The sequence below is a fragment of the Urocitellus parryii genome, chromosome 10 (assembly GCF_045843805.1).
Source record: "Urocitellus parryii isolate mUroPar1 chromosome 10, mUroPar1.hap1, whole genome shotgun sequence".
Taxonomy (NCBI): Eukaryota; Metazoa; Chordata; class Mammalia; order Rodentia; family Sciuridae; genus Urocitellus; species Urocitellus parryii.
The window spans coordinates 55594857-55608508 of NC_135540.1; the positions used below are offsets into that span (position 1 = coordinate 55594857).

The window sequence follows — 13652 nt, forward strand, 5'->3', positions numbered from 1 at the left end:
GGCATTCATATAGTCACATACACACATACTACATCAAGTCTGAGTTTGTAGGGGACAAAAAAGTTGATATGAGAGGGTTCACTTACCCTTGGTCCCAGAGCTCCAGAGTCTCCTTTGTCACCACGGTCACCCTTTCCCAATTAAAAAAGAAACAAGTTAATTAGTAGTAGGACCAATGGTCTAGAAATTTCTCAAGTCTAAGGATGTATTATACCATAGTGCATCCCTTTAAATATAAACTTCTGATGTGGAAAACAATAACAATCACCACCAATGCACCAATGCAAATGCTTTTTTTTTTTTAAAGATGCACCTTGCAGGGCTGGGGTTGTAGCTCAGTGGCAAACTAATCTTCAGCACCACATAAAAATAAATAAATAAAGATATTGTGTGCATCTACAATTAAAAATATTTTAAAAATAAAAAGATGCACCTTACAGGTAATCACAACTTCCATTTCAGATAATTATTGTCTTGGAACAGTAGTATAGTTTATATAGTAACTCTGCTAGATGGAATCTACATAAACAAAGCAAGTGATTTCTAAAGCACCCAAAGTCATACTAACTGAGCTATATTCTTTTTAGTTAGAGAGATTTGGGGCAAAGGGAAAAAAAGTCAAACAGTTATGTTGCCTGTTTTCAGAGAAGAAACATTTAGATAATTGGGACAGAGAGGAACAGAGAGCTCATTATAGGGAGAATTAGGAAAGTAGGGTCACAGACTAGACCTCCTTTTGATGATGGAGATCTAAGGCAAAGTTCATCTGTAGGTATAGGCATTTTAACCCTTGGTGCTGAAGTGGACAGCAGCCAGTGGGAACAGGTTGGCAAGGATGAAGGTCAGGGGCAGGGCAGTGCTTTCTCCCCTTCCCCCTTCAATCCAATATAAAAATCTCTGAAATTTTATTTATGATGTCAGAACTCCACTTGTGAAGACACTATGAATAGTCTAAGCCCTCAAAATTAGTCCAAACTGAAACTTTGGAGAAAACATTTCAAACTGTATGGATTTGAAGGTTCTTGAAAACAGCTTAAATTTAGAGACCTTTTCCTACACGGAATTCAAAATTTTTTTGTCTTTCTACCTATCTCTATGAAATGGGTAAGAAAGGTAAGAAAGGAAAAGGATTATAAATTTACCCATCCACATAATGCTAATAACACCACTCATAATAATGTAATTTGCGTGAATGGAGAATTAATAATCTCTAATCTCTGCTTTCTTCATTTTGTACCCATTTTCCCATGTTATCAGCCAATGGTACTTTAATTAACTGTTAATGACTCGGCCAACAGCGCATATGTTCTTGCAGACAAGATAAAGAACACGACAAAGAAAAGGAATTTAATTGGTGGGCAAATTTTAATGCAACGAAGGAAGTCACCTTATTTAAAGGCAAAATATAACTTGAATATTTATCATAAATATAGGCAGGAAGTGAAAAGTAAGATTATACGATTAAGTACTTTTTTCCCCCCAAAGAAGTGCTAAAAATAAAAGAAAATATAACTTATCAAAGAAAGACCTACAGCACAAGAACATACAAAGACAAAAAGATAAAATAATTTTTTGATATTATCATAGGGACAAAATTATTGCAATCCCTGTGTGTGAAAGATTTTAATCGAAAACATGATTCTCCATGGAAAAGGCAAAAAGGACAGATCGTGAGGGCTCAAGTTACATTAAAATGTTACCCAGTTACTGACCTTGGACCCCTTTGGGCCTCTAGTTCCTGATTCCCCTTGTTTCCCCTATGACAGGAGAAGATGAAGATGAAAAGAGAAAATGACAGAGGAGATAAGAACAGGAAAAGGAAATTAGCAGTGACTCAGAATAACGAGGAAACAGGGAAACACTTTATTTTAACGGCCTCAATATGTATATGGCTGGTGAATACCATACTAAGCACACATATCATCACCGTATCATTAGTTCGCTCCCTGGTTTTTCCATCAGCCTTCATTCCATTATTACTCTGAAAACAGCCCTCCCCCATCAGTGGATGGGAAGAGTACTGTAAGTAATTCTCATTAGTCTCAACAATGCTCGTCTGCATAAATTTCCTTTTCATCAGAGAGTAAATCATTTCCCATAGCTCTCGGATAGGTTATTAAAATAAAGTGTGGCCACATTAGTTTGCAGGAAGTTTAGATGAATCAAGATTGAACAGGTAAACAAATCCTTAGCTCTCATATTTTCAAGGTTTTACACTCCATCAAGTTACCATGGAAATGAGCACAGCAGTTACCAACAGAGATTTTTCTCAGTAGGTTTTAATACACATCAAGTGATAACAGGTTAATATGACGGTATTCTCCCTTTACACTTGAATGTGTCATTAAATTTGTTCACTGAACTGAACAGAGTAAACAGGGAAAGTTGAATTATAAAATCCCTTTTGAAAACAAGCAATCAGTATGCATTTCAATAAGTTATTTCTAATTTTAGCTGTTTTAATACCTGTTGAGGAATTTTCTACAAAATGTTCTACAGGCAGGTGGCAGGCATTCCTAAATCAAAGAGTGTTCTCTTTCAATGTAAGCATAACTGACCTTTGGTCCAGGGGCTCCAGGATCCCCTCGCTCACCTCTTCCAGGAGGCCCTGCCTCCCCACGTTCACCCTGTCACAAATTAGAAGACAGGTAAATGACACGCCCAGATGGGTCAGTGTGGATACTAAATAAATTGAATAAAATAAAAATGAGCAGAGAGTCACCATTTACTTAACTATGTACTCAGCACTGTTCTCATCTCTTAACTGAATTATCTCATTTAATAATAAAAAACAATCTGTGCTGGTTAATTTAAGTGTCTGGATTAAGGAATACCTAGAGATCTGGTAAAGCATTATTTCTGGGTGAGTCTGAGAAGGTTTCCAGAGGAGATTGGCATATAAGTCAGTGGACAGAGTGGGAAAGATCTACCTTCCATGTGGATGGCCATCATCAACTTGGCCGGGGGCTAGGCAAAACAAAAAGGCAAAATCTCCCGCTACCCCTCCTAGACCAAGGACACCCTTCTTTTCTTGCCCTTGGACATCAGAACTCCAGAGTTCAGCCTTCAGAGTCCAGGGTGTGTACCAGTATTCCCTGAGTTCTCAGGCCTGGAGCCTTAAAGAATCAAAAAGTCAGCTGCCCTGGTTCTAAAGCCTTTGGACTTGGACTGGGTCACAAGAATTGGCCTTTCTGGACTCCCTCCTGCCTGCTGATGGCCTATTGTGGGACTTCTTAGCCTCCTTATCACAGTAGTCCATTCCCCTAATAAATTCCTATCCCTCCATCCATCTTGGTTCTGTCTCTCGGGAGAACTCCAAACTAACATACAATTATGCAGCATTTCCATTACATAATCAAATGGCTAGGCAAATGCCTGTCAGATGGCTATGTTGTTAAATAGAAAGCCCTTTAAAAGGAATTGATAAAAGCTATCATCTATCTCAAGACAGAATTGACATTAATTCTCATTCTGCAGTCACTTTTTAAGTATTATTGTCAAGAAGCATGGCATAGTGGTTATTTCTCAGGCTTTGTAACATGTAAGATTTTAATTCTCTGTCATTTGCCAGCTTGGTGTTCTGGGACAAGGCTGTTAAATTCTGCAGGCCTCAGTTACCGTGATCTCAAAATTTCAGAATGGTGTAAGACAGAAGCATTTTAGCTTTTTCAAATATTAGTAGCTCTGTGAAGTCTAAAGATGCTTATTGTCCTCTAGGAGCCAGTGACCTAATTAGACAAGATCCACAAGAACAAACCCATTAATAATTAAGGAGTAATACAAGGCTCTATGTGACAGAAGAGGAAACACCACTGAACCTTAGTTGACTGGCTCTCTGGAGGTAAGACTCAAATCACATCCTAAAGGGTCAATAGGGCTTACTTTATAACCACTGATGAGGGCAGGAACTGCACAAAATACTTTTCATGCATTAGCCTGTTTAATTCTCAAGACAAACAAGACAGATATTCACATTCTACAGACAAAGAAACCAAAAATGAGAGCTGTTGCCCAAAGTAATAAAGCTTTTAAAGAAGAAGAGCTGAAATTTAAAACTGATTACGCTCAATCTTCAATTTTTGCATAATTGTATACCAATTTTTGTATATTCTCTAATCATTTTCATAAGATACATTCCTAGTTGGGGAAATCCTGGGTTAAAAATATGAATGTTTTTAAGTCTTGCCAAAGATGGTGCCATTTTATGTTTGCTAGAGACTGTTTTGTTTCCTACAAGATGGGTAGAATTTCAATAATCAGACTTGGAATTCAGACAGTGGATGGTGTGTTATGGAAGAGTTGCCTTCCTCACTGAAGAAACTGATTCATTTTGGAAAGGATAAGAAAGAAGGACTGGATCCAGGATGGGTAACACAGGGCTTCAAATTCAGAAATCCTTTTCTGCATCATGCCCACTTTGGGAAGCCTTTGTGGGTTTGCAGGTGATGTGGGACAGGAATGAAAGACTCAGTAGGTGTCTGAGCAGCAACAGAGGAGGGTGTGAAGATGGGAGGCTGAGAGAAAGGCCAGGGGCTTGCCTGGACACAGAAGATGGCAAAGATGGTCCAGAAGCCAAGGGACTTCCTTCTGTTTTTCTCTTTTTGATCCCTCTGTAATAGAGTGAGACTGAAGGACTTCTCTTAGCATATGGAATTTTTATTTTTTTAAATGACAGTATTTGATATTTCTCTTAATATTTTACTTTAAAAATTACAAAATAACTCTTTTAAAAATTAACTATAAGATTATCTTAGGGAAAAATAAAAACCTAAAAAAAATCAATGCATCTGCAGTTTCCTATGGTAGCGAAGCCTACATATCTTTACAAGGAATCACTTTTTTTTTCTTTTTTTCTTTTTTAAATCACAATGCCCCTAACTAGTTTCCCATCATTGCCTGAAATACTATTTGTTTGTTTATTTCTTTTTCTCCTTCTGCCCCCTTCTTCACCCACAGTGGATGCAAGCTTTAGGAGGGGAGAGAATGTTTTTGTTGCATTGACTCCCCTTTCTCAATACCAAAAAAACAAACAAAAAATTCCAGAAAAACTTCACTGACTTAATAAATACACGGTGTTACTCAGAGTATTCTAAAATAGTCACTATGATTTCTCTTCACTGGTGTTTGGAGTAAAAAAATGCGATCTTATTTTATTTTTTAAGTCTGAAGCCAGTGGTACAAATCCAGACTGGCTGTAAGAGTAGACAAGAGTACTGTTGGATTGAAATTTTAACATAATCATGACTCTTACCCTTGATATTGAGCTCAAGACAGGCATTTCAGTTGTCAATTAACTTCAAAATATTTCTAATGAAATAAATTTCCTATCCACAGCTCTGCTTGTGAACCCAAACAAGGACAGCACATTCTTTTACTTGGGGTTCAGAGTAGTATCTGTCATGAAGTATATGGTCTATAGAATCATGCTAGGTTCTTCATGTCTGGATCTTTTTTTTTTTTAATTTGAAACTGCAGAGTAATTTATGATCAGTTAAGTAAAGAAGAGATACTTAGAGATCGACTCCACTCTCTACTGCCTGGGTTTCTTTAATTTTCTCATGTATATAAACAAAGTGCACCAGCACTTACAGATGCAGTCCATTCTGGTTTTCTCCTACAGTGACCAGCCCTCCTCTGTGTGTGTCCTGCTCATCTTCAAGGCTGCTTCCTTTCCTCCCCCAACACACAGCAGTTCTCAGATCAACAGGGAATGCTCATTATTCTCTTGCTTTCTCTCTTTTTCTTCAGAAAGGCTTTTCTTGTGTGAATCTGTTCAGGCTAAAACAGGCATTCCTCATACTTCACTAATAAGCCTGACAGCTCATTATGTGGCAAAAAAAAATTTCTTAAGAAAATAACAATTTTGCATAATTCCACTGAGTTTCAGACCCCCTTTGGCCACACATAGTTTCCACGTACGAGGATTAGAGTTATTTTTACTTGACCAGCGGAAATGAGGACTAGTCCTGTCAGAACAGACCATGAACATATTTCTTTAACTCTTGGAAATCATCCCTGGCTTACTTCTGGGGAACACAATATACATTGAGGCAAAGACTATATAAAAGTGGTATAAAAATAAAAGAATGTAGTTTGATGTCATTTCCCACCTCCCCTTTGATTCATGGGTCTGTCATGAGTCCAGTTCTATCATCAGAGCTGTACTTTTTTTTATGTCTTACTGGGTAGATAAAGAGAATTCTGGGTCTGATTGTCTCTGCAGCACCATATAAACCTTTTGCTTTTAGAGTCCTGTCTATGGATGCCATGTCAAGGAGCATGAGATGGTTTTCATTACAGAATATTTCTGCAGTTATCATTCAGGGTGGAGCCTTTTGGAAAAAAAGCACTTAGAAATCTATATGACATCTGTGCTTGCCTCTGAAATCTAGAGAGTGATGGGAATAGTAATAACGTTTGATTTACAAGTGTATCCTAAAGTGGGTGATAAGCAGCAGGAGTTAATGAGTTATCTCCCTCCTCTTCACAGTTCCTCCACTGTTCATAAGGCCAGAAGGTTAATAGCATCATAACAATTTAGGAGGGATCTGGAGGACAAGTTAACAATACATTCCACAAGTCTGTTGTCTTGCTAAAGGGTTTCTGGAATTAACTTTCCTTTGCTCTATTTAGTAATGGTGATCTCTCTAGAAGTGCCATTAATGGCACATTAGACTGCTTTATTTCTTAAGGCAGAAATATCTGGTCACCTCTTTCAACAAGTATGACAAAAATTTTTTAAAAAAGCAGCAGAAGAAAAGACTCCACTTACTTTTGTTCCTGGTAATCCTGGTAAGCCTGGTTCCCCCTGAGGACCAATGAAACCTGGTTCTCCCTTTGAAAAGATGGGCATACAAGATCATTGTTAATTTGACAGTAAATAAAGCTAAATTCATTTCCTCCCTTTGGTATCCTTGAAAGTATACCACAGTTTTGCTGAGATCAAGTTATTGTCTATAAAATTAATCAGAACTGGTTTTAATCTAATGAAAACTCTTTGAGAAATACTCTGGAAAATTAGATCAATTGTTTCACATTTTTTTTCCCTCATCTGTTTTCCAATTTTTTTTTTAATCACTTACCAAATTAAGACCTGTTGTGATTCGGTGGATGTGGTAGGTGTCCTCTAAGATGGGCTTCAGTGATCCCACTCCTGTGTATCTGCCCTTGTGTAATTCCCTCCCCTTGAGTATGACCAGACTTACTGACTCACAGCTAATGAACAGAATATGAAGAAGTGATGGGATAATATAAGCTGTAAAAAGACAGAGGTGGCTTCCACTTGGGGAACCTCTCTTGTTTTTTCTCACTTGGATCTCTTGCTTTGGGGAAGGAAGCTACCTTATTGTGAGCAGCCCTTTAGAGAGGCCCACACTATAGAATGACACCAGCCAACAACCACACATGCGAATTTGGTTGAGGATGCCCCAGCCTTGTAGAATATTCTGTAAGACACAGTCTTGCGGACTACTTCACTGCAACTTCACAGGAGATTCTGAGCCAAAGGCATCTAGCCATTCTGTGCTTGTATGATAGTCCCTCAGAAACTGTGAGATAATTAATATACATTGTTTTAAAGTACCAAGTTTTAGGGTAAGAAGGTAGGCAGCAATAGATAACTGTTATGATATATATATAGCTAGGGAAGAGACTCGGGAATGGAGAGCATGAAAGATAAAAATCTTCCTTGTCATCTCTACAGAATCATTATTTCCATCATCTGTAGAAACTCCAGTTGTGGTGTAATTGGACCTACATTTAGTCCTGGTCCCCAACTCTTGGCACAGATCTGTTAAATATTCTGTGAATATTTAAGAATATTCTGTGAATATTCTTTCGTCACTAGAAGTCCAATGCGCTATCCATTGCGCCACAGAGCCACTTGAATATTCTTAATGATAGAGGCAAGGGACATTTGTTACTCTCAACAGTCTCTTCCAACTATACCTGATTTTATGCAAATGAGATGACTCTTGTTGGGCCCCTAATTAGCTTCAAGATGGAGAACTGACTGCCAGAGGAACCAACCCTGTGATCAGAGGGTTGGAACTTACTGCTGTACCTCCTGATCTCCATCAGGGGCAGATGTCTGGAGATTGAGTTCAATCACCAAAGGCCAGTGACTTCATAGATCATGCCCATGTAATGGAACCTCATTAAAACCCTTAAATAGCAGGGACCTAAGAGCTTCCAAGCTGGTGAACACATTTAATGCCAGGAGGGTAGACCATTCCAACTCCACAGGGAAGAGGCTTTTTGAGCTCAGGACTCTTCTAGATCTTGCTTCTGTACTACTCACCTGGCTATTCCTTTTACCCTTTATAATAAACTGAAATAGTAAGTATAGCATTTTCCCGAGTTCTGTGAGTCATTCTAGCAAATTAGCAAAACTGAATGGGGTATTGTGAGAACCTGTAAGTTTGCAGTAAGTCAGATGTAAGTGCCAGTAACCTGGGAATTTCATACCTGCTACTGGCAAAGGGAAATGAGGTCACTCTTGTGGGACTGAGTCCTTAGATGTGTGGGGTCTGGTACTAATTAGAGTAGTGTCAAAATAGGATCAAATTGTTCATGTCAGAAAGCTGGAAAACTGGTGTTGGAAAAGACACCACATATTTGGTGTCAAAAATGAGAAGAAGAACAATAACAAAAACCTGAACCAGTATTCACATTGTCTTGAATAAATATTAAGTTTTATTTTCTTTTTAACTATGAAAGCTCAAGGTCCAACTACCTAAAACCTATACCAAAAATTTCAAGCAAACCTATAATGGCTTTGTTCCCATATTTACTCCCTGCCCCTTGGATTAGTTCTGGAATAGTTGTTCATGTTGTTTGATACACTTGATGTTTTCCTAATGCAGCAATATTTCAACCTTGATCTTATGATACTTGGAGCTAAGCAGAAAAGTACTGAGAGGATGTTCTAGAAGACATGTTAAAATGTTATATAATATATTTCAAACAAGTAAATTTTAAAATATACTGTGCAAAATGTGGGGTACTGGGTGGGGAACAAAGGCTATCTATCATGCCACAAAATGCATGTTGATACGCAGTTCAAACAGATTTATTCTGACCAAGGTGCTCCTGGTACTAATCGAAGAAAATTAGGTGGAACACTAATGCTTTAGGTTTATTGCCTACAAACCTTTTACAACTACTCTACGTATTCCATTGTCTTCCATCTAATGGAATGGAGAACTAGAACAAATCATTTTGGGTGGATCTCTTCATAGTTCAAAATAAAAATATGAACTCTATTCAGAAAAAATAAATGATTACCATTATACTTCTATTATGAGAGTTTAACTTATTTCACAAACAAAAAACAATACATGCATTTAAAAGTAAAATATTTCTAATAAAATGATATGTACAAATAAATATTCCCTCATTTTCTAAAAAAATGCTCACTGAAGTCCACAATAAAGTCATTAATAAAGGCTTACTGTCATGAACATGTAATACAATCTAATAGGTTGAACATTATACACTCTAATAGGTTGAAAATTTCAGGTTAGAAGGGAACCTTACATATCTTCAAGGAGAAATGAAATAATCTGTTTAGCATATCAAATAGTTGTAGCCCCCTTAACATATACTAATAAAAAAGAAGAAAAGTAAATGCTGCGGAAACATATTTCTCATTTAGGTTAGTGTTTAGTTTATAAAAAGATGAAGCATGCAGTTACATAATTCACAAATAAGTAAGGCTTTGTGACCTCAGTGTTCTGAGACAAGTGTTTTTTCATCATTTTTGGAAACAGAACATATATTAAATTTTTCTTAGAATATAAAAAATTCCTATAAATAGAATGTTCAGGAGTAAATTTTTATTTCAAGATATAAAATTAGAATGCATTTGATAGTACTGACAATTTTAGCACTATTAATATTTGATGATTTTATAGGCTTTGATTATGACCATTTTTATCTGATCATTCCATATTGATATATTCTGAGAGTCATATTCTTATATTACTTTATTCAAGGAGTCAAATAGCATACTTTTAGGATCTCACTTTTAAGTTCTGTTATTTCCAGAGCTCTAAGTCACTTTAAGGACATTCCCTCCATTTTCTCTGTGTCTTGGGGGGACAGGAAGGAGCTAATTATTGGTATCTTTTCTCTCTCAGGCTTCAAAACCAGTTATTAATGTAAACAGGGCATGAGTATGTCTACTTGTGATCTTGAGCCATTTGGACTATTTCTTACCTCCCTAAACTTATAGCAGAGGTTCTCAAAGTATTCTCTGGACCTTTTCAGGGAATCCTAAAGGTCAAACTATTTTCGTAATAGTACAAAGACATTATTTGCTTTTCTATTTTCATTCCCTATGAATGCAAATTATGAAAATTTCATGATATGGTTTTATATTTTATACTGCACTTAATGTTTAAGAAACTGTCACTGTGGAGTTTGGGAGTAGCAAAGAATATCAACAGTAATCTAATAGGCTATTGAAATAACCTTCTTGTGTCCAATTACATATCACTATGAGGCTGTTTTTTCTTCATATACATCAGCCAGAACAGCTAACTGAACAGACTGACTGTAGAAGCAGATGTGAGATTCCATTAAGCCAGACAGTCCCCCTCAAAAAAAAAAAAGCATACCAATATTATTCTCCTTAAGAAACATTTTCAGTCTCATTTTGAAAAATTCAGCTATATTTAATAAAATGTTATTTAATATAATAAAATTTTCTAACAGAAATTCAATAAATAAAACCTACCTAAACAAAAGCTCTTTAGCAGAGTACAGGGGTTCTCAGACTGAGTGTTTGAGAACTGTAGGTACAGAAGTGGAGAGTGGAGATGAAGTCTGACATTTGCAAACTGTAGTCTTTGAAGCCAAGAAATGGAAGATTCTGGCTTCACCAAAGGGTGCTTAGTCAAGACTTACTGTAGGATAATGTGAGCACAACATAGCATCCTCCCCAGAATAAAGAGCACATCATATACCTATTATTTTTTCTTTATGGGCTCAAATATGTTAGTTATCATTAATATTAGCTAATATTCCAACATTTCTGCATCCTAACTGGTGCATCACCTAAAGGTAATCTCTTAACACCTTCAACCACCCTAGGAACATGCTCAATACCTCTTCAATTTCTTTCAAGAAGTAATCCTAAATTTTCTCATGTGAACATACCATTTTATGAGACAGAACCCACCTGCCAAGGCATTTAAGATTGCAAAACCAAAAGAAGTTTAAAACATATCAGAACCATGTAAGGTAGAAGAGACAGGTTTACTAAGAGTGAGTTGTCTTTCTTTTAATACAGGAGGATAAGAATCATACCTATTGAATTTCCCTAAATAAATGTAATCCTTTCAAACAAATCTTGTTCCTTTGTGGAGGAGTGATGTATAGTGTAAATGTTCTAGAATTTCCTAAACTCTCTAGAGAAGGACAATGACAATCTAAAATTATGTAAATACTTTCTTGTGATATAAAAATTAAGCAAATGGCTCTTCTGTTCTAGTCACAATTCCTAATTTGCAGGATAGACAAAGGAGAAGGTCAGGGGAAAAAATAAGAAGCTGAAATGATTCAAAGTCATTGCACTTTGGAATAATCATATTTAGAGAAAAATCAGAATATACCAGAACAAGATTACATACATGTCTGCAGAGCAACAAACAGGAAAAATAACAATTTATACTGGAATATATAATGATTCTAAAAGCTGTTTTGCATATTTAATCTCATTGAATGAACACAAAATAGAAGAATGCTAAATTGAAAATTATTCACGTGTATTCATCTGAGTAGACAAAGTGGGGAGAAAACAACAGAGGAAATCCGAACTATAATGGAATTAAACTCTGACATTACTTTTAATGAAGAAAAAAAATAAATTAGAGGGTTTTTCAAACTAGGCAATTGCTGAATTAGAAAATCCAATTTCTAATTTCACTTAATCATTTTAGGAATAACATAGGACCTTAAAGTGGAGATCCTCTGAAGAGGACAGGGGCTGGCTATCTTAATTAGGGAAGTATAGACTTAAACAGCAAACAGTAAGCACAACAGCTCGACCATTAAAATAAAACAACTGAACAAACATGATATTTTCTGAAATTATTAATTTTTAAGTTAATGATCTCTTAGTGCTTTTTTTTTTAAAAAAGAAAATAACAAAAATGTTCAAGATAAATGGGGGAAAGGCAGAGGTTTTAAACATCTGGCCTGTTATGCATACCAGGGTTACAATGAACAGCATCAGAATAAGCAGGGTACCAATTTTTTCAGAGCCTCTTTAATCTATTTCCCTCTAGCTTCACATACAGAGGTATATGTGTTTATAAATAGAAATATGATTACAGACATCATATTTGTTGCACTTTTCTCCATCTTTCTATAAACTCATCCTCTCACATTAGGCAGCATTGGAGGTTTTTACTTTTGCTACTAGTGAGATTAACAAGAGGACGAGGTCTATCCTTACACTGGTGATGCTGACTGCGTGTGGAGGGGAATGGAAGAGTGAAGGCAACCGAATTCAAAGTCATTGCTTGCAAACTTCACATCCAACTAAAAGGGGAGAGAACAGAAAAAAGAGGGGAGAAGGAAGAGGAGAAGGAGCAGTGGAGGAATGTAGGGAAGGGAGGTGAAAGAGAAGAGGGGGAAGAAGAAGTGGAAAGGAACTTCTCCATCTTAAGGATTCCTGTTCCTCTCTCCATTACCATAACCATGGAATCCAGATTTAATCTGCTTCCTTTTTATGTTGTTGTTTTATGGTCCAGGAAAAGTCCAGTTGGATTTATTCTTGGAGCAAACAAAAATATAAACAATATATTATCTAACTTAAAGTAAGCAGAGAACTATGATTTAACCAAACTGGGAATAAAAGATATACATTATTTATCAGAACCATTAACACAACTAAAATTTTAATTCCTAAGCCACAATGAACAGATGATACTCTGTTCTGCTACTTCAGCCACATGTTAACAGATAACTAAGTGACTGTCAGAGAATCAGAAATCTCAGTTCTGCTGGTTTTAGTGCAATGGGACTAATATGGCAGCAAATTCCAAATGAAAGAAAATTTGGTCGAACTTTCTGTCTTGTTCTGGATATTGCACCTAATTTCTTCTCGAGTTGTTTCACGAGTTTTTATCTATCAATCACTTAAAAAAAATCAGGTCTCAGTACCAAGATTAGCATACTTCCTTGGGCTGAGCGGGTAGAAAAGATGAATAATGGGGTAGCTATGATTTTGGCATCTAAACTGGTGTTCAGGTAGAGCAGAGGAAATGCTCTTAACTTAGGCTGATGCACAACAGAGGCCTGGTAGTCAACTGTTGGGAGTAGCAGCAAGAAATAGGAAGATTTGACACAGGGTGTTAATTTGAATCAAGTCTAATTTTAACAGCCAAGATGTGTAAAAATACCAAACCAAGTCTAAAAAACAAAACAAAACAACAACAAAAAACAACAACCTAAAACATTAGTGAAATTAGAGATGCCTCTTCATGTGGCCAATCATGGAAGGCCTATTGGTTTCACACTGGTCTTATCAACTACAGCTAACCAACTGGGCAGCCACGACTTTGACCTTGTAGTATTAAACTCAGTGAATGTAAGTCACAGTAACTAATATGTACCGTATTTTAAAAATCATTCTATGTCCATAC

At 36.5% G+C, this 13652-nt stretch overlaps 1 protein-coding gene across 2 annotated transcripts in view; it reads right to left on the reverse strand.

The window, feature by feature from the left end:
* Positions 1–13652, reverse strand: part of Col25a1 (collagen type XXV alpha 1 chain) — a 442307-nt gene that overhangs the window by 43745 nt on the left and 384910 nt on the right. For both annotated transcript variants that reach the window (XM_077803433.1, XM_077803434.1), the window contains 4 exons: positions 6773–6835; positions 2559–2627; positions 1713–1757; positions 87–131 (listed from right to left, as the gene is read on the reverse strand). In XM_077803433.1, the coding sequence (XP_077659559.1) occupies positions 87–131; positions 1713–1757; positions 2559–2627; positions 6773–6835 (222 nt within the window). The remainder of the gene's footprint in view (positions 1–86; positions 132–1712; positions 1758–2558; positions 2628–6772; positions 6836–13652) is intronic.